General features: G+C 54.6%; 1 protein-coding gene across 1 annotated transcript; it reads left to right on the plus strand.

The window, feature by feature from the left end:
• Window positions 1–432: 432 nt before the first annotated feature.
• On the plus strand, window positions 433–1,401 carry LOC309585737 (olfactory receptor 14J1-like; the record flags this gene model as incomplete). Its single annotated transcript, XM_082303620.1, has 1 exon — window positions 433–1,401. The coding sequence occupies one exon, from the start codon at window positions 433–435 to the stop codon at window positions 1,399–1,401; it is 969 nt and encodes a 322-aa protein (XP_082159746.1).
• Window positions 1,402–23,739: the final 22,338 nt, after the last annotated feature.

The following is a 23,739-nucleotide window of genomic DNA, read 5'->3' on the forward strand; positions in this document are numbered from 1 at the left end:
TTACAGCCAATGCTCTTGCCTTGCACAGCTCTCTCTGCTCTCCCTGGGCACAGCAGGAAACCCTCTCAAAGTGCCTTTGGCCGTCACCGTTCCTTAGCCCTGGCACAGGAGATGCTGCCCAGCTCCTCTGCCTCAGGAGCACTTTGGGCTGATGGAGTCCAGCCCCAGGACCGGCCCCTGTCCCCATTCCCATGTCCCCGCTGAAGCAGAGCAGAGCTGACTCCTCGCTGTCCATGGGCACAGCCCCTGCTCGTCACAGCAACGGGGCCAGATCCCAGCAGAGCTCCAGGCACGGGGCTGAGGGAAGGGCTCTGAGAAAAGGAAAACTGGGGGGCAGGGCCAGGAGAAAGGGCTTGGACATTGCTCAGCAAAGTCTCCCCTGACTCCTCACTGTCTCGTCCTTCAACAGCACTCCATGGCCAGAGGCTCAAAATGTGCAACAGCAGCTCCATCAGCCCCTTCCTCCTGCTGGCATTGGCAGACACGCGGCAGCTGCAGCTCCTGCACTTCTGCCTCTTCCTGGGCATCTCCCTGGCTGCCCTCCTGGGCAGCGGCCTCATCATCAGCGCCGGAGCCTGCGGCCAGCACCTGCACAGCCCCATGTTCTTCTTCCTGCTCAGCCTGGCCCTCACCGACCTGGGCTCCATCTGCACCACTGTCCCCAAGGCCATGCACAATTCCCTCTGGGGCACCAGCCACATCTCCTACTCAGCATGTGCTGCTCACGTGTTTTTCTTTCTCTTCTTCCTCTCAGCAGAGGATTTCCTCCTCACCATCATGTGCTACGAGCGCTACGTGTCCATCTGCAAAGCCCTGCACTACGGGACCCTCCTGGGCAGCAGAGCTTGTGCCCACATGGCAGCAGCTGCCTGGGCCAGTGCCTTTCTCTACGCTCTCCTGCACATGGCCAATACATTTTCCCTGCCCCTGGGCCAGGGCAATGCCCTGGGCCAGTTCTTCTGTGAAATCCCACACATCCTCAAGCTCTCCTGCTCACACTGCCACCTCAGGGAACTTGGGCTCATCACTGTCAGTGCCTGTTTGGTGTTTGGCTGTTTTGTGTTCATTGTTTTCTCCTATGTGCAGATCTTCAGGGCTGTGCTGAGGATCCCCTCTGAGCAGGGCCGGCACAAAGCCTTTTCCACGTGCCTCCCTCACCTGGCCGTGCTCTCTCTGTTCCTCAGCACTGTTATGTTTGCCCACCTGAAGCCCCCCCTCCATCTCCTCCCATCCCTGGATGTGGCCCTGTCAGTTCTGTACTCGGTGGTGCCTCCAGCCCTGAACCCCCTCATCTACAGCCTGAGGAACCAGGAGCTCAGGGATGCCCTGAGGAAAGTGAGGACTGGATACTTTTCACAAGTTAAAATCTTTCTATTTCCTTCTGCCATGCGAGGAAAATGATGACTGGGATGCTTCTCAGAAGCAATAAACTCTCTCTTTTCTGCTCCAGAACCTTCAGAATGTAACTCTTTACAATCTTGGCCTCTTTTTCCTCTTTGTCCATATTTTCATTGGTGCTTTTTCTTATTCTTTTTCTGGTGTTATTCTGCTTTTTATAAAGTACTGTAGTACTACTCCTTGCATTTCTGCATGAACATCTACCTTTCTTTTGAAACACAAAGACTTTCAGGAGGCTTCTTCCCTGTGCATTTGAATCAAAACAAGGGGCTGCCCTGACCTTTGTGTCCAAGGTTTGTTCCTCAGCCCTTCTCTGGCTCTGCAGGGGCAGTGCCTGTGGGCAGAGCTGGAGGGAAGAGACTCCCAGCACAGCAGCACGGCCAGGGACAATGGCCCAGCCTCTTCCCACCTCTGCTCTTCCCAGCTCCACACTCCCTTTCCCAGCCCTTCTGAGGGTGCAAGGCCGGAGTGCTCGGGCAGCTCGGTCACTGTCCTGCTGCGTGTCCGTGCTGTGAGCACAGGCAGGGACAGGCCACGGGCACTGCTGGGACACAGCCGGGCTCCAGCACAGCAGCTCCATCAGCAAAGGGCATCTCCTGGGGCCAGGGCAGGAAGGCTTCGCTCTCCTCCAGAGCTGCTGTCAGGAATGTGCCCCAGGAATGCCCTGGCAAAGCAAACCCCAGTGCCCAGGGGCAGGGGGGAGTGTGCAGGGGGGGCAGGCAGCAGTGTCCTGGCACTGCCAGAGCTCCTGGGATGGACCTGAGGGAGCAGCAGAGCAGGGCCTGGGCTGTGCCTTTGTTCCGGGCACAGCCTGGGAAGGTGCCCAGGGCAAGTGTCCCACACCAGCCCCTGCCACCAGCAATCCCAGCACTGGCCTCTGCCCTCCCCTGCAGGAGGTTGGTTGTCCCTGCACGGAGGGACACCAAGTGACCAGGCCAGCAGTCCGTGTTTGCTGTGTCCTGAGGAGCCTTCAGCAGTGCATTGAGTGGGTGTGGGGAGATGAACCCGAGTGAGCACAAACACCATCAGCAGCACTCGGGGCTGGCACAATTCCAGGGGCACAAACTGTGCCCTGAGGCCACTTCACTCCCAGAGTAATGTCCTCTGGGAAAGCACCTGTTATAAACATATATTATAGTATTGGCTTCTCGCAAAGTATTAAAGTAGATATTATATAATGTTAGAAATGCTTTTTGCTGTGTGGATGTAGTTTTCTCTCGTTTTAGCAAGAATGTTAGCAAGTGTGAGCAAGTAAGATAACCTCCAAGGGAGCAGAGGATGAGGCCCAAGGAGCTGCTAATCAACACTTTGTCCAGAGAACAAAAGGGCCCAAAGGCTGCTCCGCCCGGAGAACGGGCAGCCAGGAGGGTCCGAGAGCTGCTATCACCGCTCTGCCCGGGGGGCAAAGAGGCCCAAAGCTGCAATCAGCCCTGACTGTCTGGAGAATTAAGAGATCCACCCCACCATCGACTCTTACCTAGCGGGCCCAACCCCAAGAATCAAAAGAAATAAAACCACAAGGCAGAAGACTACGCATGCTCTAAAAAGGCGGACCCAAGGAGTGGCCATGCAGATCAATTCCTGGAAAAGTTTTAATATGAATAGAGAACAGACAGTAAAAATGGTATAAAAGAGACTCACCTCGGGCATCAGGTGTGCTCTTGGCAGAGCGCCAAGGCACCCGGCCGTTATCCCTTTGCTTTATTTTACGTGTCTCTTATTGTCTTTATATTAAACTCTTTAAATTCTAACAGGAGAGTGAACCTCGCTTTTCACAGCACCTGAATTCTTTGCTGGGCTGTGCTGAGAACTGCATGCAGACAAACGTCCAGGGCAGGGAGGCTCCAGGGAAAGTGCTCAGGACAGCCAAGGGCTGCACAGAGAGACACCGGAGTGGTGGGTCTGTGGGGAGAAATCACAGCTGCCTCCCTTGGGAATCGCCCCCAGGACCTGGACAGGCTGTGCTGTGTTCTGGGCACTGACCTGGAACCGAGGGATGTGGAAAAGGCCTCTGGTGTCAGGGACGTTGGGAAGGCTGGGCAGGCACTGGCATTTGTCCCTCAGGGATTCCATGAGGGTCCTGCCAAGATGAGCTCTGCTCCTCCTTGGAGCCCTTCATGGGCACAGAGGGCTGAGAGACTTTTCCAGGACAGGCTCAGGCCAAGGAGCCCTTGAGTCTCTCAGCCCCCCGTCGGTGCCTGCTGGAATTCAATCCCCCTCCCCATCCCGCAGCAGCCCCGCATTTCCCTCCTCCAGCCTTGCTCTCCAGCACAGCCACGGGGGCTCTTCGGGCTCTCGGCTTTTCCTGCAGCCACCGAGGCCAGCTGAGCTCTGCCTTCCCCACACTCAGCCCTGCCCAGCGCAGGCAATGCCCAGAAATTCCCTGTGTGTCCCTGGCCTTGCTGTCAGCCCCGGCAGCGGCTCCGTGGCCCCTCTGTGCCCCGCTGCCCCAGCCATGGTGCCCCAGCCCCTGTGCAGGCCCAGCCCAGGACAGGAGCGCTGCGGGTGGGAACGGCCCCTGGGCCCTGCTGCCCACAGCAGCCTTGGGGCTCTGCGCTGTTGAGCTTTGGACGGGGTACCCTTCCTTCCCGGACCAGGGTGAGAGAGCAGAGGAGGCTGCTGTTCTGCTGAGTTCTGTATTTCATAGTCTCACAGCTTTCTTGAAGGCAGAGTTCAAAGGGGGTTACATGATAAAGGCAAGCAGCAACAGCAACAACAGGCAAAAACAGCTTCTTCTTCTTCTTCTATATGCTCTATATGCTTTATATGCTCTATATGCTCTATACTCTATATTTTTTCTTGCAGAATTATGGATTAGATTTGTTAATTGACCAATAAGATTAACACACGATTCCAGTTTTCCTTTTCTTAACCTATCCTGGTCTAATTCTAACAGTCGTAAGCCTCACACCAGTGTTACACAGGTATTACACAGATTTGTGGATGCAGTTTCTATCAGCTCTTATTGTTTACGTGAATGCTCCATCTAAAAAATGTGAACAGTGTCATTCTATCCATATTTTGTCTAAAGTAAAGAATTCTGTGAAAAGGTAACCCTGCTGCAGTAAGAACTGTGTTTAAGGTCTCTGCTGCAGCTTTTCAATGTTTAAGGCACTTAGCATATATTTCTACTAAAGGTTAAAAAATCTGTATTTCTATTTCACTTTGGTGTGACTTCATGTATCTCAGCTTGTCCAAAGGTTTTAATTCAACCCCTGTGCTTTGGCTTCCCTCTGGGCCTGAGTCCAGAGGAGCTTTCACTTCAACAAAACAGAACACTTACAAGAAAAGTAAATGGAGTGGGAACTCATGAGAGATTGAATTTTCTCTGATTCAACTCAAGGATTGATGCCATAGACTTCTGAGTGGAAGAATAATTAATTCATTCTCCTTAAGACAATAAATCAAGAGAATAAATTAGACTTTTGTATCAGGTATGAGTGAAGAGATTGCATCCAACACAAGTTTTTCCTGTAGGATTTTTATTTTATTTTTTTATTTTCTCAGGAGATTGTATCAAGGCAGAAGAATTAAATTCAAGATATTTGTAGCAAAGAGACCTCTGCTGAACTCATTGTTCCAAATAAACATATCCCTTACCCCATATTTCCATGACCAGAAGTTTTTCTAATTCTGGACTCTAGTATATTGTACTGTATGTGTATTCAGAATACTTTGCAACAGTTAAATTTGCTTAAATTTCATTTCAGACATTTACTTAATTTTAAGAATTTGCCTAATTTCAGCCATCTTTTAAAAAGTATTTTCACACTTTCATTTTTTTTGTCTGTTACCTTTTCAGTGAGTAGGATCATCATTTGGGTTTTCTCTTGGTACCTCACTAATGCACTCTGAGAGCCATGTTCTGTGTTATTAATGTAGTAGTGATCCGGGGTTCATGGATGGCTACTGCAGGAAACTTGATGGCCAGTAGTGAAAACAGCAAAAATAATGATGAGAGGAGCCACAGACGTTCTGCTGTCTGAGAACTGTGAACTGCCAAAATCAAAAGGTCAGTGCTCTTCTGGTTCAGAATGCCATTCAGTTGGAGCTAAAACATACTTTGGGCTAAGAGCCTGAGCACAAGAGGCTGTAGCACCTATTTTGTTCAGCAGTTCCCTATTGCCCTACTCCATACTCCACTGCATTCCAGCATGTGATTTGCTGAGCTGTAGACTGTCCCTGAGTGGTGTGATTGCCTGGAATGCTTGAAAATTTGGCTTCACATTCCTCCGTTTCTTTTCAGCATTTTCTCTGTTGCCCTCGTTGCCTCACACCAGCCCCTGTTTTACTTCTAGATGGAGAACAAGGTTACAAAATACAACTTCTCTTCCTATGTCCTTAGAGGGGTTCTCACCTGTAATAATAAATGAAATAGGTTTCATTCCTTTTGATTCCTCCTGGTATGATGCAAAGAAAGGAAAGGTAGCTGGAACTATGGCTTTTTGGGGTGGCTGTTATACCAGAGCCCTGGATCTGTATTAGGGATATTCGTGTTGGCCAGACTGTCTCAGCAGAAAGAGGGAGGAGTGCAATATTAATGTCAGGAGCTCATCCCTGTCTGTGATTTATTAAAAGAAGCCTAGCTTCATGTCTTAGGCCCTGAATGAAATACCTGCAGTTTGGCTGCCTGAGTTTGTATCTATGGATCCCACTTCTGTGCAATGTCTGAAGGCCAGGGAACTGCCTTTGTTACCTCTCCTACTGGCACTGCTACAGGAGAAGGAAAGAAATCCAACTAATTTTGAATCAGCTAACGTGTCCCTTTTGGATACAGAATTCACTGAGAGCCATAAATACAGTGCGTGGCTTTAATAAAGCACAAACGTGAATTTTAAACCACACCTGGCATTGATGTTGCTTGGACTGAATGTGTGCACAGCCCAATGTTTCTCCTCATTGTCCCTGTTATGAATTTCTGCCATTTTTCCTCTTCATTCCTGTCTGAACAAAAGCAGACTTTGTGCCACTGAGTTGAGAACATTATAAATAAGGTATGTAATTCATGCTATTATGTATAAAATTGGAGTGTAATCAGACCCTACAGAGACCAAGTTTCAAAATCCCTTCAGCAGCCTGGCTGAGAGAAAAATTTCACAACACTAAAAGAAGTTCTCTCACAATAAGTGAGGATTCCACCCAGGTGGGGTTAGATCTTATCACCGGGACATTTGCACCATAACGACTTGATTGCCACCTTCTGATATCTACATCTCATCTGATAAGGAATCGGACATCCCGGGAACTAAAAATAACTGTTCCAGGAAGCAGAGATGGCCCATTCATCAGCAGAAATGGCCCACTCATCACCCAGGATGGACAATTCCTGGGATCCAGGAAAGGCTTTGTGCAGCCCAACTCCGGGACAAGAAAACTTCATGAATATGCTAAAATGACGAGAAGAATAGAATTAATTCGGACTCTGCCCAAAAAATGTATAAGAAGGGACCAACCAAAGCAGCATCCGTGAACTTGGGAGGTCTGGTGCGACAGAGATCAGATCTATGCGTGTTCACCCAGCTCCGACCCCGGGCTCGGAGCTGCTTTTCTCCATCGTGGCTTTTAAAACCGATATTTCGGTCACATAATAAATGTCATTTCTTTATAAATTTTGATTGGGCAATTTTGTTTATCTTAAGAACATCCTTCTCAGGCATCAGGAAACTGCCCCATCTCTTTGTTCACCATCTCGAGTGCTTTTCTCACTCGGAGAGGATGGTAACACCACAGGGATTTGTGTACTGACTCTGAGCAGCAAGCTTTGGCCCTGGTGAAGCTGAAGGACCATAAGGCAAGGCAGGAATTTGTTAAGAAGTTCTCACTAATCCCTGGATTTGAAGGAATGATGGAATAAATGGCAAACCTTTTGCTTCAGGCACTGGAGCAGATGATTTTTCTAACAAATAATATTGGTTTGAGCGTTACTGAGCTCATTCACCTTGTGAGGGATTTTTTCTTTAAAAAACCATTGATTTCTTTGTACCTTAACTGCACAGCTTTTGAACAGCTGGGTGCTTTTGTGTTCCTTCTCCCGTTTATGATGTCAGTGTGCTTTTTACTGCATATCCAAGAACAGCTTTTAATTTTTCTCATTTTTAGCTTCACTTCCTAGTTTTTACAGTTAAGTGCATTTTTTATGTTGTAGGTCACCTGTCACATTTCCCTCGGGCAGTATCTGTACACTGCAAGTGATTCAGCCTCTCTCTTTCTGTTTCATCTCATGCTAATGGCTGGGAGATGTTATCTGGGTTAGCCAGGCTAAGGAACATCCTGTTCTTGCTTGATTTTCTTGAGCTGAGAACCTTCTGGCTATCTCACTGCTCCTTGGAGTATTGTGTTGCTCTGGGTTCTGCAGATAGTTATCTGAGGTGGGAACTGGCCAGATGAGTTGCTGCCCTTTGTAAATGGCTCTGTTTAAATTTCTGTGCTATCTTGGACACCCCTTAAGGCGTTGGGTCCTTCTTGCCTCAGGTGCTGTAAATGGGAAGATGAGAAATTCCTTCCCATCACTGATGAAAGTCCTGGCCAATCTCAGTATCAGGGGAGATCTGTAATGTGATGAATTTCCTTTGCTGCAGTGTCTGTGCCAGGCTTTTCTCCCTTGTGTTTGATCATTTATAACATACACAGATACATGTTTTACTTAGGGAAAATCTGGGAGCATGGTGTGTTCATAGCTACTCGGTAACATATTTTCAGTATATATAACACGTGAATGGAAAAGGGGAAGTGCAGCACAATGAGTGTGTTTTGGGTATCTCCTGCAGATGTTGAATCTGTCCATAAGAAGAGATTTCTAAGAAAGTTTTATTAATGAAGGTTGCATCATTGCTTTTTTTATGCTTGCAGCTGCTCAGAGGGAAGGAAAGTCCCACGTCTCTCTTACACTTGTTGAAACACAGCATGATTTGTTGGTGTATATAAATTTAAGCTAGCTATTTCTCATTTGACTTCATTTTGCTTTGTGCCAAGGTCCTCTGGAGTAACTGAAACAAAAGTAAAATGCCTGTTCTGATGGAATGATTGAATAAAATGTAAAAGGATAGCAACAGTCAAATTAGATCCCCTTGCTGCTCATTGCCAGGAAGAGCTGGTTCATTAAACCAAAGCAGGATGGAAGTGATGAGCAATGTGCTTGCTTAAAGGATTCCTCCCTTGAGAGGGTGATGGTGTCACCTGGATCCTTGAGATCATCATCTGCTGCTTGCTGACTGCCTCTGAGGAACAAGCCTCAATGTCACCTTACCTGTCTGTGACCCATCGGCCTCGGGAAACAGCTGCTTTCTCTCATGCTGCACTGGTTTGGAAAGGAAGGAAGAGGCAGGAAAATTGTGACTTTCACCTGTGTGAGTGCTTTGGTGGCAACAAGATTGTGTCTTTCTATGTAAGAAAGTGTGTCTCTCTCTTTAAAAGCCTGGTGCTTATTTTCTTTGCTAAGCAATTGCAAAGAACCAATAAAATAGACAGTGTTGTGGTAGATATTAACTTTTAATGAGCTTACAGAATAGAGCCTTTCATAATTGGAATTCCTTAGCTCTACAGAGATAATGAAAATAAGAATGTAGTGAAGTTGCTATATACACTAGCAGATGATTTCCAAACACTGAAACCCAAAGGATTTAAAATTTATTCTGCTAAGAAATTGCTTGGGACATGCAACTCTTGGACAGGAACTACATTTCATGCTAAGTAGACATCATCTGGTTATGTTGAAATGTAAAGACTCAATTGGGGTCTTGCAGAAAGCAGTGGTAGAAGTACTGTTGGCTTTGCTAAACGCAGACCTGGGGCAGTGGGAACTATCCTGGTGCTGGCAGACAACAAGGTCTGCACGGAGGCGGGGGTGGGGGAAATCACGGGTAGGGCTTGGCCCCAGTATTTTCAGAACTATAAAGGACTTGGAATGGCCTGGGAAATTCTGTTCCGGGTAGAGCTGATGATGGGATGGGTCAGCATTTAGGAAATGCTGATTAAATGAAGGGCACGCAGGGAGTTGAAGACATTGTGTTAAGGTGAGGAACAAGACCGGGACACCGCGCTGGGGCCCCGCGCACTTTTCCAGCCCGGCCGCCCCCACGGGCCGGGCCCCGCGGCTCCCGCTGCCGCCCCCCAGCACGGGGCTGTGTCCCAGACCCCACGGTCCAGCCCGAGGGTTGGGGGCGGCAGCGGAGCTGCTGGACGGAGCTTCCAGCCCCGCCAGCCGCAGCTCCGATCCCTTGGGCCGTGACGCCGGGGACGGGTGTCCGTCGGCACTCGGGGTCTGTCAGCTTTTGCAATGCAGAGGGAGAAACTGAGTCCCAAGGGGTGTCGGTTTCCATCAATCGCTATTTCTCCTCTCTTTTCCATGACGGATTTCACAGCGCTTCCTTTCGCCCCAGAGATTTGGAAAACAAAATTCCCGGCTGCCCCGGCATCCCTGCAGCTCTCCACAGCTCCAGCCTCGTCCCTCCTCTCCGTTTCCTTCTCTCCAGTCTCTCCCGCCTGGCCCTGCCGGCTCGGAGGAAGGAGATTCCCCCGGCACCCCCTGCCTCCTCCTCCTGTCCCGTGGGGCGCAGTTGGTGCTTCTGGAGCCGCCTGCCCGCGCAGCCGGACCCGCCCTGCGGCCGCTCAGCGCTGCAGCCGAGGGAATGAATTGCAGGCACCGCTGCGCTGGGCTGGCCCTGGCCGGGTGCCCGGGGCCACCAAAGCCGCTCTGGCACTCTGCTCACAGCTGCAGCACACAGAGCACTGAAGGAAAGGCTTGTGGGCTGGGATCGGGGCAGGGAGAGTACACTCATTGCTCACTGCCAGGGCCACAACAGACCCAAGCTGGGGAAATTAATGGAATTTATTTCCAAACCAATCACACCAGGACAAGGAGAACTAAAACAAATCCTAAAGAAACACCTTCCCCACCCCTCCCTCCTTCCCGGGCTCCCAGTCTCCGCCCGCAGTCCCTCCTCTGCCCTCCCTGCACGGCAATCGTGTCACCAGCCATGAACTTGGCTTTTGCCTCATCCCGGGATCTCTTCCCGGACAGGAAGAACTTTCCCCAGCACAGATTCAGGCTGTGGCGGCCTTTGAGGCTCAGGGTGTTTCTCCTGCAGCTCCTTGCAGGTCTCCTCTCCCCGTGCCGGCTCTCCTGCGCCACAGAACTCTGCCGGCTGCAGCTTTGCAAACGTCAGCTCCAGGTCTGGATGTTCCTGCACGATTTGCTCGAGGTCCTTGGGGGCTGCATCCGATCCACTGTTGTTGTGTTCCCCCTCGGCACGGAGCCCATGGATCTGATGGCCCCTGGCCAGGGCCTGGCACAGGAGGTGGAACCTGGGTGCTGCTGCAGCGGCGCCGGGGGAGCCCCAGGACTCGCTGTGGCCGCTGTGGCAGCCGCAGCACAGCCCGTTCCCAGCGAGGAGCCCAGGGCTCCGTGGGGCTCTGCAGGACCTCGGCCCTGGGGCTCGTCTGCATCAGCCCGGGCAGCTGGGCTGGACTTGGCTTCCTTTGTGTCTCTGGCTGCCCTGGCACAGCAGCTGCCCAGCGCCCAGGGGACAGCAATGGGAGCGGGGCAGGTCGGGGTGAGCTTCAGTGTCTGTGCCCGGCAGAAATGCCAAAGCCTTCCCTAAGGAGCAGCGAGTGCTGCCAGAGCACAGGATGCTGCTGCTGCTGCTGCTGCTGCTGAGCACGGGACGGCCCCAGGGCTGATGCCAGACAAAGCCGGGATGGGAGCCACAAACAACGGGAGGAGGGGGGGAGGGGCAGGAGAGGACGAGGAAGAGCGAGGGGGGAGGGCGGATGGAGGAGCAGGAGCGGCAGGAAGAGGAGAGATAAAAGGGGAGGGGCGGGAGGAAGAGGCAGGACAGAGGAGGCAGGAAGAGGAGCCTCCACGTGCATCCATCGCTCTCTGTGTCCGCAGCTCTCGGCTCCCCCCATCCCGCAGGTGACCGGGTAGGGACAGCTCGCCCCAAATATCTTGGGCAGTCACTGGGGTTATTTTTGGGAGAGGGGATTTTTGGAGCTTGGAGGACTCCAGCACCAAGCCCCAAATATCTTTGTTGGTTCCTGGGGGAAGGGGGTTTGGTGGGGCGGGGGGGGAGGCGGATGTTTGGATCTTGCAGGGCTCCAAATGTGAGTCGGAAATGCCCCTTGGGGGATATTGGGGAGCCCCCGGCACGCGGGGTTTTTGGGGTCCCGGTGGCGGCTGCCGGGAGAAATGGGATGGGGCGGGATGGGGCCCGGGAAGGGTGGGATGTGGATTGGGGGGTGGGATGAAGTGTGGCGGAGGGGGATGGGCGGGATGGGGCCTGGGCTGAGGCAGCCGAAGGTTGGGGATGATGAGGCCGGGGGGACCCCACTCCTGAGGGGCGTGCGGGGTATCCGGCAGCTCGGAGGGAGTTTTGGGGCACCCCTAATCCTGAGGGGGTGGTGCCGGCAGCGGGGGACACGTGGCTCCGGCAGCTCTGGCCCCAGCTGAGCCCCCCCCGCCGCCAGCGCCCCCCGGAGCGGAATTTGGGGAGGGGGAGGTGGGGGCGGCCAGGCCGGGCCCCCCCGCGCTGTCCCGGTGGGGGCCGAGTGCGGGCGGGAGCCCCGCGGGGCCCGGCCCTGCCCGGGCACGGCTGATGCCGCCCGCCCGCGCTCCGCACTGGTCCGGACTGGTGCTCCCAGTGCCGTGCGGGGCGGGGCCGCTCTGGGGACCCCCCAGGGCACAGCGCGGCTGCTTTGGGGCTGTGGGCAGCGCCCGGCGCTGGGCATGGGGCGTGTGGGGGCAGCTGGGGCCGCACTGGTGGCACTGGTGGTGCTGGGAGCCCCCCGGCCGCGGGCGAGGAGCTCTGGGGTGAGGGGCGGGGGGGGGGAAGGGAGACCCGTTTTAAAGAGGGGGAGAGCAGTGAAAAGGGGATCGGACTCCCCAGACTGAGTGGGAGAGGGAACTGAGAGCCCCAAACCAGGTACGTGGGACACGGAGGCTTTGGGGGAGGATGAGAAAGGAGAGGGGGATATCGGAGAGAGGGAGGAAAAAGGGAGTGGGACCCTTCCCCTTCGTGGGGTCCGTTGGTGGATGAGGATTGGGGGATGATGGGAAAAGGGTGGAGGAGGGGAAAGATGGGGGGTGGGACCTCCAGAGGAGTGGGAGGGGTTCTGGAGAAGCCCAAAGTTGCCATCATTGCAGGGGACTGATCTCCTGTGGGAAGAGCTTTGGCCGGAGCACGGAGCTGATCTCCCAGCACAGGATCCAAGTGGGGGAGAAGTCCTGTGTCTGCCCAAGCTTTGCCCAGAGGTGCCATCTCAGAGGAGAGAGACCCTACAGGGGCCAGGAGGGCAGGAAAAGCTTTCATAGGAGCTCCAGCCTCCCCAGACACCAGGGGATCCACACTGGGGAGCCCCTATGGATGCCCAGACTCTGGGAAGGGCTTCACCGTGAGCCCCAAGCCCCTGGAACACCTGGAGGAGCCACCTGGAGGAGGTTCCCTACAAGTTCTCGGCTGCAGGAAGAGCCCCAAGGAGCCCAGGTCCCTCCAGAACCACCACCTGAAGCAGAAGGTGGTGACAACTCTCCATCCCAGGGCCCTGGGAACACTCTGGGGTCTCCGGGCTGACCTCTCCCAACAAGAACTCACAGCAGCCCTCGTCCTGCCCCTAAAATCCCTTGGGATCGCCCATCAGTCTCTGCATTCCCTGCTCCCCTCTCCATCCTGACATGAGACCAGAGGGGTGGAAGTCCCCACCCAGGGTGACCACAACACCAAGTTTTTATCTCCACCCACCAATTTTGCATCTTTTCCCTTGGCCAGGTTACCCCAGGGCGTGGGAGCAGCCCAGAGCCCTGCACTGCCCATCCCGACCTGTCCTGGCTCCATTCCCATTCCTCCCGTGGGATGTGAGGGGCTTGGGGAACAGGGGAGGAGGGATGGAAGACAAGAAGGGGGGAAGAAGCAGGAGAAAGGATGGAGAGAGGAGGAGCAGGAGGTGGGATTAGGGAGAAGGAGGAGGACAGATGAAGGAAGACGAGAAGAAGGTGGAGGAAGAGGAGGGAGCTCGTGGGTCCAGCGGTCCCAGAATTTGCAGGCCCCTCACCCCAAGGAGCATCGACCCCCCCATCCCACAGGTGATGGGGAGGGGGAGCTTGGCCCAAATATCCTGGGGAGTCCCTGGGCCGGTGTTTGTGGGGGGGATGTTTGGATCTTGCAGGAGTCCAGAGCTGAGCTGTAGGTGCCCCTTGAGGGGATACTGGGGGGTCCCCAGGCGGTGTTTTTGGGGGGTCCCTGTGCTGGCTGCTGGCAGAGCCTCAGTGGGGGGTGGTGGGATGTCAGGTCCACCCCATGCTGGTGGGTCAGGCACGGCCACCTCCAGCCCGGAGCCAGGGGGCTGCGGGACCCCTTGGGAGAGCCGGAGGGGGAACCTCGGGAGCCCCAGAGTGGGACGAGCAGAGAGGGGCAGTACCGGGAGCAGGGGAGCCCCGGCAGTCTGGAGGAGCGAACCCCTGTGACCCCCAGGGCCCCAAAGTGGGGAGCCCAGAGAGGGGGGAGCGCCGCCATTCGCGGGACCCTCAACAGCCTGGAGAGGGGCAGGGGGGACTCCTTGGACCCCCTGCACCCCGAAGCAGAGAATAAGGGGAGAAGGGACCTGGGGACCCCATAACCCCCAGCATCCCTAAGTGGGGAGACCAAAGGGGGGAGCTTTTGGATTCCTGGGACTCCCAGCAGCCTGGGGAGAGCGGGGACCAAGTAGAGAGGGGGACTCAAATAAAAGAGGGACCGCCAGCAGCCAGGACAGGCGGGAGCCCCAGAACCCCAAAACAGAGAGGCCAGAGAGGGGGAACTCCTGAGATGCTTTTTCAGAGCAGATTTTTGGTTGGACACACAGTGCCCAGTGATTTCTAGAGATGGACTTGGCAGAAGGACCTGTAAAGTCAAAGTGCTCATCCTTGTCCTTCCTCCCCAGACAAGGAGCTGAGCATGGAGCCCAGGGAGGACAAATCCCCGCGGCAGAACCTGGTAGAAGAGGCCGTTTTGAGCGGCTCCACGGCACAGGAATCCAACGGGGAGGAAAAGCCCCAGAGATCCCGCAGGAGGAGGGGCTGCAAATGCAGCCCAGGGTGCTCTGAGGAGGAAAGACCCACCCTGTGCCGGGAAGGCGGCCGGAGATGCAGCCAGAGGTCAGAGCTAGTGGTTCATGAGCAGCTTCACGATGGGGAGAAGCCCCACAAGTGTGGGGAATGTGGGAAGAGCTTCAGGTGGAGCTCCCACCTGATCGTCCACCAGCGCATCCACACAGGGGAGAGGCCCTACGAGTGTGGGGAATGTGGGAAGAGGTTTCAGACCAGCTCCAATCTCCTCCAGCACCAGCGGATTCACACGGATGAGAGGCCCTTCCGCTGCCCCGACTGCAGGAAGGGCTTCAGGTACAACTCTGACCTCATCAAGCACCGGCGCATCCACACCGGGGAGAGGCCCCACGAGTGTCCCGAGTGTGGGAAGAGGTTTCGGAGCAGCTCCCATCTCCTCCTGCACCAGCGGATTCACACGGATGAGAGGCCCTTCCGCTGCCCCAAATGCAGGAAGGGCTTCAAGCAAAACTCCCACCTCGTCAGGCACCAGCGCATCCACACCGGGGAGAGGCCCCACGAGTGTCCCCAGTGTGGGAAGAGGTTTCAGACCAGCTCCAATCTCCTCCAGCACCAGCGGATTCACACAGATGACAGACCCTTCTGCTGCCCCGACTGCAGGAAGGGATTCAAGCAAAACTCCACCCTCATCGCCCACCGGCGCATCCACACCGGGGAGAGGCCCTACGAGTGTCCTGAGTGTGGGAAGAGCTTCTCACAGAGCTCTACCTTGACCCAACACCAACAGAGGCACCGCTAAGGGAAGCCCTGCGAGTGCCCCGACTGTGGCAAGAGCTTTGTCCTCTGCTCCAACTCCATCTCCCATCAGAGGAGCCACGTTTGGCAGAGCCCTGGTGACCCACATTCCCTGTGATCCAGGTTGGGAAGAGCCCTGGCTGGTGCTCTCCACGTTCTCCTGGATCCCTGTAGGCACCTGGGTGAATGCAGGGGCAGGAACATCCATTGGGACTCAGATCAACATTGGAGATTCAATGGGAAGAGCTGATTTTTTACCTTTACACCCTAAATTTTCATCTACTCTGTCCAATTGTTTCTTCTGGTGGTATCAAGCAACCCTGGATGATCTTGGAGATCTTCTGCAGACTAAGTAACTTCTGTGTTAATCCTACTGAAACAACCAAAATTGGGGTAAAAATAAAGAAATTAAACAAAGAGATCTAAAGCGGCACCATTTTACCGGAATTTGGGGGTGACTTTGCTGTTCAGGGGAATATTCGGGAGGATCTGAGTGTTGTGGGGTCTGAAGCTGGGCAGATTGGGGCCACAGTCTCGTAGTTGTGCTGACAGAACATGTTCACCTGAGCCCATCTGTTCTCCAGGAATTCCAGTTGTCTGTCCCAGTCCCTGCCCTGGGTCTCCCCCTTTGGGGTGTGACCTCCAAAGTGCCCAAATCACTGCTGAAGTGCCTGAGCTGCTCTGGGCTGTGGATGTTCCTGTGCCCCAGCCTGTCCTGGTCAGTGCCATGGGGGGTGGGAGGGGGTCTGGGGGCTCCTTGGGGGACTGGGAGGGGCTTTTGTGTCTCTTGAGGGCATTGGTGGTGCTTGGAGGGGCCTTTTGGGGTGGTCTCTCAGAGAGTTTTGGTGATCTTGGCAGGGCTGTGTGGCTTGGAGAGAATTTTGTGGTTCTTGGGGTCATTTATGATGCAGGGAGTGGTTGGGGGGTTCCTGGCCAGGAGCTGTGGGGTGATTTGAGGGGTCTGGGAATGGCTGTGGGGCTGGGAGGGGGTTTTAGGGCAGTTGTGCTCTCTCCCGCAGACCCCCAAAGCTGCCACCAGACCCCACCCCCAAGATGCTGCCATGGGTCGGGGGCTCCATGTTGGGGTTCACCCTCCTGGCACTGCACGAGAAGGTGAGGGGGGGTCCCCAGGGGCCGTGTGTGTCCCCCCAGAGCATGTGTGACCTCCCCCATCCCGGTGTCACCCCCTTTTCCCTGCCCACAGGGCTCCTGAGGCAGCCCCTGCTGCCCCGGGAGGGAATTTGGGGAGGGGGCAGAGGGGGTGCGCAGCCCCCGCCGGGGGATGACCCCGGCCCAGCGCCCTTCGTTCAGCACCGAGCTGGGCTTGGGGCCGCAGGAGGAAGAGGCCGATGGGAAGCAGATCCTGCAGGGGGGACAGGGCTTGGGCTCAGGGCAAGGTCCTGCCCTGCACACCTGGCTCAGGTGTGAGCCTGCCCCGGGAAGGGAGCGGGACATTGCCATCCCCACGGATCAGGGCTGGGAGCAGCGCTGGGAGCACGGACATGGAAATCCTGGGAGCCACTGGGACCGCCCTGGGGGCTGAATGATCCCCCCCAGCACCTTTCCAGGCCGCCCTGCGAGCTGAGAAATGCTCGCTGGGCCTCGGCCTTGGCCAAGAGCCCCCGGGCTCAGCTGCTCTGAGCTCAGGCGCTGCCGGCTCCCGCAGCCCGCCCAGGGCCGCCCTGCCCGTGCCGGGGCTGTGCTGGAATTCTCTGCTGCTGCTGGGCCACTCGGGGGCTCTGGCCCAGCAGGAAAGGTGACCCTGAGCCAGGAGCTTTCCTTGGCCGCAGCAAAGCCTCGGCACGGAAAGACCTTCCCAGCGCTGGGCCCTGGGCCGGGAGGGATTGTGCCACCAGAGCTGTCCCTCCATTTCTTCTGCCAGGCAGCTTTAGCACATGAAAAGTGGAGAAGCCAGAGCTGCCTCTCAGCTTTCCACAGTGCCCGCAGAGCTCCAGGGCAAGGTCCTGGCCCTGGCTCGGGGCTGGGCCGGGGCCAGCGGCAGAAAATCAACTTGCAGCTTGGGCCCCGCAGCAGGGAGGAGCAGCAATTGCTGGCTGAGAGAGACTCTTGCCAAGGGCCTGCGGGGCCGGGCCCCAGGGAACGGCTTCCCGCTGCCCGAGGGCAGGCTGAGATGGGATGTGGGGCAGCAATGGTTCCCTGGCAGGGCGCTCAGGGCCTGGCCCAGGCTGGCCCCAGAAGCTGTGGCTGCCCCCGCATCCCTGCAAGTGTCCCAGGCCGGCTCGGCCATTGGGGCTTCCTGCCCAGGAGGGCTGGGCTGGGCTGGGCTGGGGCTGCTGAGGGCGGGATGGGCTCTGCCTGAGACAGCTGAAGGCTGCGCATGATGAGGCCGGGGGGACCCCGTTCCTCAGTGGGTTCTGGGGTATCCTGGGGCTCCTGGGGCTCCATGCTTTCCTTCCTAAGGAAAAGAACCGTCCTTCTCATCCAGGCTCCCATGGCCAAAACTGAGATTTACCTCCCAAATTCTGTCTATCCAAGGATTGCTCTCAGACAAAAGCTGCCATGAGAGACAGGTCTGGCTGCTCTTGCCCATGGTGGCCACCTCTCATCTTCTTCCAAAACTCTTGGACTTTGTGCTTTTCTTTCATGTGGAATAAACCCATCCTTCTCAACAAGGTGCCCATGGCCAAAATTGGGATTCCACCTCCCAAATTCCCAATATCCAAGGGCTGCTCCCAGACAAACCTGCCAGGACAGACAGATGTGGCTGGCCTTGGCCTCTGGTGGCTGTGTCTCCTCTGCCCCTGAAACCCTGGGGCTCGGTGCTGCCCTTCCTCTGGAGACCACTGTGACCCTGCGTGGCCTCGTGGAACCCAGGGGCCGTTGTGACCCTGCAGGGCTGGTGGCACCAAGGGGACCATTGTGACCCTGTGGCGTTCCATGGAACCAAGGGGCCACTGTGGCACTGCTGGCCCCAAAGAACCAAGGGGCCTTTGTGACAGGGCAGCTGGGGAGGCCCAGAGTGGACACCAGGAGAAAGGAATTTCCCTCCCAGGCAGGGCTGGGCTGCAACACATCCCCCAGAAGGAGCCTGGAGCAGCCCAAGGCTCTGTGTGCCCAGGCAGAGGCAGGCAGGACGCAGAGCTGCCAGCAAAGGAAGGGGCCAGCCAGGTGGGGCAGCCGGGGGGATGAGGACAGCCTGCAGGGACAGAGGCGCAGGGCAGGGACACCGTGGGACAGCCTGGGCTGCAGAGGACAGAGGGATGGGCAGCAGCTGCAAGGCCCTGACAGAGCCAACTTGTGCAGCCCTTTGGCCACGGCTGCTGGCCCTGGCCCTGAGGCCAGGAGGGGACAAGTGACCCCTGCAGCCCTGGGGCCTCAGGGCTTCCTTGTCCCTGCCCAGGGGTGCAGGATCAGGGGGGTTCTCCTCAGGCGGGCAGCGTCGGCTCCAGGAGGCCCCAGAGTGTCTGGCAGCAGGCGATGGTGGTGGGGGGAAAGGCAAAGGTCAGGGACTCTGCCCCTCGCTTTTCCCTCCACACCTGCACCAGTTTCACCTTCCTTTTTATGGGCCTCAAGGCGAGCTACCCATGGTCTGTACCGCCCATTTTATGATAAGCAGACCAAATGACGAGGCATTTTTGAAGCAGTCATAATGACAAAGCACTTTTTGGAGCCTTTCTCTTATTATTAGGCTCTTACAGTGACCCTGCAGGGCCCATGGAACCAAGGGAACGTGGAACAGCTCTGGCTGCCTTGGGCTCCTGGGGCCGCCTGACAGCTCTGGCTGACCTTGGCATGTCCAGGGCTGATTCTCATCTGCCCCTGGAGTGCTGGGGCTCCGTGCTTTCCTTCCTATGGAACAGAACTGTCCTTCTCCTCCAGGGGCCCATGGCCAAAACTGGGATTCTACATCCACATTTGATTATGTAAGGATTGTTCCCATATGAAACTTGCCAGGACAGACAGCTCTGGCTGGCCTTGGCCTCTTGGGGGCCACCTCTCATCTGCCTTTGAAACACTGCGGGGCTGTGCTGTTCTTCCCATGGAAAAGAAACATCTTTCAAGTGCAGGTGTCCATGGCCAAAACTGGGAATCCAGCTCCAAAATTCCATATATCCAAGTACAGCTCCCAGGCAAAATCTGCCAGGACTGACAAGTCCAGCTTCCCTTGGCTTCCTGAGGGCCAGCTCTCAGCTGCCTTTGAAACGCTGGGGCTGTGCTTCTCTTCCTGTGGAACAGAACCATCCTTCTCCTCCAGCTGCCCATGGCCAAAATTGGAATTTGGCCTCCAAAATTCCATCTATCCAAGGATTGCTGCCAGACAAAAGCTGCCAAGGCCAACAGGTCTGGCTGGCCTTGGCCTCTGGTGGCCGCCTTTCATGGATCACAGGGATACAGTTTGTTTTATCACAGATACTGTCCATGGTTACATCCACCCCTCAGTCTCGTGCCACCTATAGGTGGCATCTCTGCCCTGATGACCTGAGGCATCATGGGCCCACGAGTAGGGCTAATGAGAAACACCAAAACAACAAGCAGGTAGATCAGGCTGCAAAGATAGAAGTGTCACAGGTAGACTTGGACTGGAAACACAAGGGAGAGTTGTTCCTAGCTCGATGGGCCCATGATGCCTCAGGCCATCAGGGCAGAGATGCCACCTATAAGTGGGCACGAGACCGAGGGGTGGATCTGACCATGGACAGTATCTCCCAGGTGATCCATGACTGTGAGACATGCGCTGCGATCAAGCAGGCCAAGCGGGTGAAGCCCCTGTGGTACGGTGGGCGATGGTCCAAATACAAGTATGGGGAGGCCTGGCAGATTGATTACATCACACTGCCTCAAACCCGCCAAGGCAAGCGCTGTGTGCTCACAATGGTAGAAGGCACCACAGGATGGCTGGAGACCTACCCTGTGCCTCATGCTTGCCCAGAACACCATCCTGGGCCTGGAAAAGCAAGTCCTTTGGAGGCATGGCACCCCTGAGAGAATTGAATCTGACAATGGGACTCATTTTAAGACAGCCTTATTAACACCTGGGCTAGAGAACATGGCATAGAGTGGGTGTACCACATCCCTTACCATGCACCAGCTGCAGGCAAAGTGGAACGGTGCCATGGATTGTTGAAAACCACCTTGAAGGCACTGGGTGGGGGAACTTTCAAAAATTGGGAACAGAATCTGGCAAAGGCCACCTGGTTAGTTAAAACCTGAGGTTCCACCAATAGAGCTGGTCCAGCCCAGTCTGAATCCCTGCATACAGCAGATGGAGATAAGGCCCCAGTAGTGCATGTCAGAGGTCTGTTAGGAAAGACTGTGGGGATGAATTCTGCCTCGAGTACAGACCAACCCATCCGTGGGGTTGTCTTTTCTCAGGGACCTGGTTGCACATAGTGGGTAATGCAGAAAGATGGAAGAACACGTTGTGTACCACAGGGAGATCTGATTGTTGGGTGAAAACCATCTGTAATGTGGAATGCCTGGGTACCCCTGCTTGCTGAGGGCCACTGTCACTGTTCGTACATAGCTGTATATATATATGTATATGTATATGTATTGATGTGTGTGTGTAGAGTTAGAATATCTTAGTTTGGGCATTGAGCCAATGATATGGGATAAGGGGTGGAATGTCTTGGGGTGACCTTATGATGTGTATCCCATATCGCTGCCTATGCCCAGAAATTAATTTTTGTGCTTTTCTGTGCCTCTAAACTGAGCCTGAGAGGGGGAAGGAAAAACTGAGCAAAACTTTCTCAAAGCAGTTTTTGCTTGTTCAAGGTCACACACAGACAGCAATTGGTTTTCCCCACTGCGGCAGGGGAGGGAGGAAGCACCCGGCTTGCTGCTCCCAGGACAGTTTTTTTTGGCCAGTGGTTCAGCTGCTTTGTTCTCCGGAGAGAGACTGAGAGTTGAATTTTTCCTTCCCTGGAATTTTGGATTTTCTCCCTTTTCTACTGGACTGCTTGATTGCTTTAACATCAGAGCACATCAGGAGGACTTTCCACCAGGCACAGAGGGCCTGGCCCCGGCCCAAGCCCCAGCTCCGAGGAGACCAAAGGGAGGACTCAAACACTTTCCCAGGTTTTTCCTCTACAGCGAAAGATTTTACCAGTTAACATTGTTTTCCTTTCCCGTGTGTTTGTTAAATAAATAGTTTTATCTTCTTCACTTTTCTTCAAGGAAAATTTATTTTTTTCCCGAACCTGGTGGGGGAGGAGTGGTTGTGCCTTCTCTCAGAGGATATATTTCTAAATTTGGCCAAACCGGAACAGTTTATATACACTTCAACATCCAGAAATTTCTCATATCCCCCCAACAGCCTGTCCTACATGTCACATCTCTGAAGTCAATATCTTGCTTCACAGCGCTACTCTTTCATGGAGCAGGGCTGTCCTTTTCAGGTAATTCTGTGTAGGGAGTCTCTTCACTTCTTCATTATCTTCATCTTTGTCATTCTGTCCTCCAGCTGACCTGTTCAGGCTGGCTGCTCGTTGTGACACATGAAGAGATCAGGGACACCACCAACAAAAATGCGGGTTAATCTAGGATTTTATTCGGAAGCACTCAGTGTATATACCTCTAAACCTAAAGGCTAATTTTAGCTACAGCTTGCAGGCTTAATCACAGTGCTACAATAAATCTGTCCTATAGGAGAAGGGTTCACAAAGGATGTCTGGACTTCAGGCGGCTCTCTTGAAAGCTGTTTATTGCCTAGGTGAAGTTACAGCAGCTCAGGGAGTGGGTATCCAGAGCCAGCCCTACAGCTGCCAGCTCCAGCTGTAGGCATACCTGAAGCCGCTTGCTGCTCAAGTTACAAAGCATCAGATACTTTTCTTTGCTGAGTATCTTAATACATAACAACCCATAAGCACCACACACAATACCTTTACATTTGCCTATAGCCTATCATAGCTACTACCATCACCATATTATAGTCATTATTATCCAATCACAAGAATAAGTAAGTTACAATTTAAGCTTACAGTGGAAAATTCTCAGACCTCTCTTCTTCTTGCTACATCAACATTTCTTGTTTGCCTGCCATATCTTTCTTTTTGGTAAAAACCTGTTTTCTATTTACTTATGCTCTTCTTGAGACTCATTTACTTGGTGAAAAACATGTCTTTGTTTGTAGTCACATACCTTTGTCCTATTTATAAAAATCTCCTTCCAACTCATCTCCAACCTTTGCCTTCTCAGCTATTCAGTGATCACTGGTTCAGCAAAACATCTTTTACTCTATATCAAAACTTGCTTTCATTTCTATCTCATCCTCAGTTTCTACATTCAGAGATCTTTCTGCCAAGCCTACATACCTGTGAAACTTTCTTACCAAACTTTCATCCTCTCCAACAAGAGAAAAAGAGAGAGAAAGAGAAAAGAAAAAAAAAAAAGGCAACAAGAGAAAAGGAGGGAGGAAGGGAGGGACATGGCAGGACATCCTCCTGCCAGGGCTGACGCTCCTCACGGCCCCTCTCAGCCCCTCACAGCCCCTCTCAGCCCCTCACGGCCCCTCTCAGCCCCTCACAGCCCCAGGCACGGGGCTCCTCCCAAGGAGAAGGGGTCAGGCCCTGCTTGTTCTCCTTTTATTTCGGGCACTTCACAGCAACGAGCACAGAAAGGCTGAACCGGAGCCTTTCCCCAGCGTTTCCCTCGGGGTTAATGCCGAGGCCGAAGCTCTGTGCCGGCGCTGGCCCGAGCGCGAACATCCCTGCAGCCCCCGAGCCTTTGCTGTCCCCCGGGCCCGTTCCCTGTCCCCGAGTCCCGCCCGGCTCTGGCAGCAGCAGGAGCCGCAGCGCAGCGGGCGCCGGCCCGGCCCGGCCGGGGCTGCCGGGCACGAGCAGCAGCAGCGCCGGCCCTTCCCGCCCGCTCCCGCCTCGGCTTCCCAAGGGCTTTTTCCAGGGGAGTTCTGGAGCAGAGCAACCATCACCCCCAAACAGCCCCGATTCCTCAGGGCCCGGCTGTGCTGCCCTGAGCCAGCCTTCAGAGAAAAAAGGAAGGATCGGCTTCCAGCGCTGCTCTCAGCACGGTTTTACTCCCCCTGAGCTGACAGCACGGGGCTGTTGTTGCCTTTGCCTTGGGAACTGGAGATCGCGGCTGCTCTTGCCCCTCTTCTGGTTGCCACCTGAATTTTATCAGAAAACCGCAATTGCCTCTTTCGATCAGCACTACCCACGGTGCTTTCGTGACAGTGAACTCAGTATTTTTGTCACAGGCATCATGATTAGCAGAGATTGAAATGCTCAGAAGCCTGGAGCCCTGGGCACGGCCGCCAATTGCGGGGCAGCGGCGCAGAGGGAACGTCCTGCGGCCCAAACCTCCTGCTCCTCCCACACAGCGCCCATCCCATCGCTCTCCCCCTCCTGCTCTCCCAGCACGGCACAAATTCCAGCTGGGAGGAGGCTTCCCAAGAAAGGGCTCGGCTCCTGTTACAGCCTGAGTGTCCCTGCAGAAGAACAGGGCATCTTTCAGGCACTTCCACAAGCTCAGGGTTCTCATTTGATCTGGGATGCAAATGGCCTTGTTAGGAAGGATAAAAGCAGAGGAAATGG

The sequence above is a fragment of the Coloeus monedula genome, assembly GCF_965178545.1.
Source record: "Coloeus monedula genome assembly, contig: HAP1_SCAFFOLD_200, whole genome shotgun sequence".
Taxonomy (NCBI): domain Eukaryota; kingdom Metazoa; phylum Chordata; class Aves; order Passeriformes; family Corvidae; genus Coloeus; species Coloeus monedula.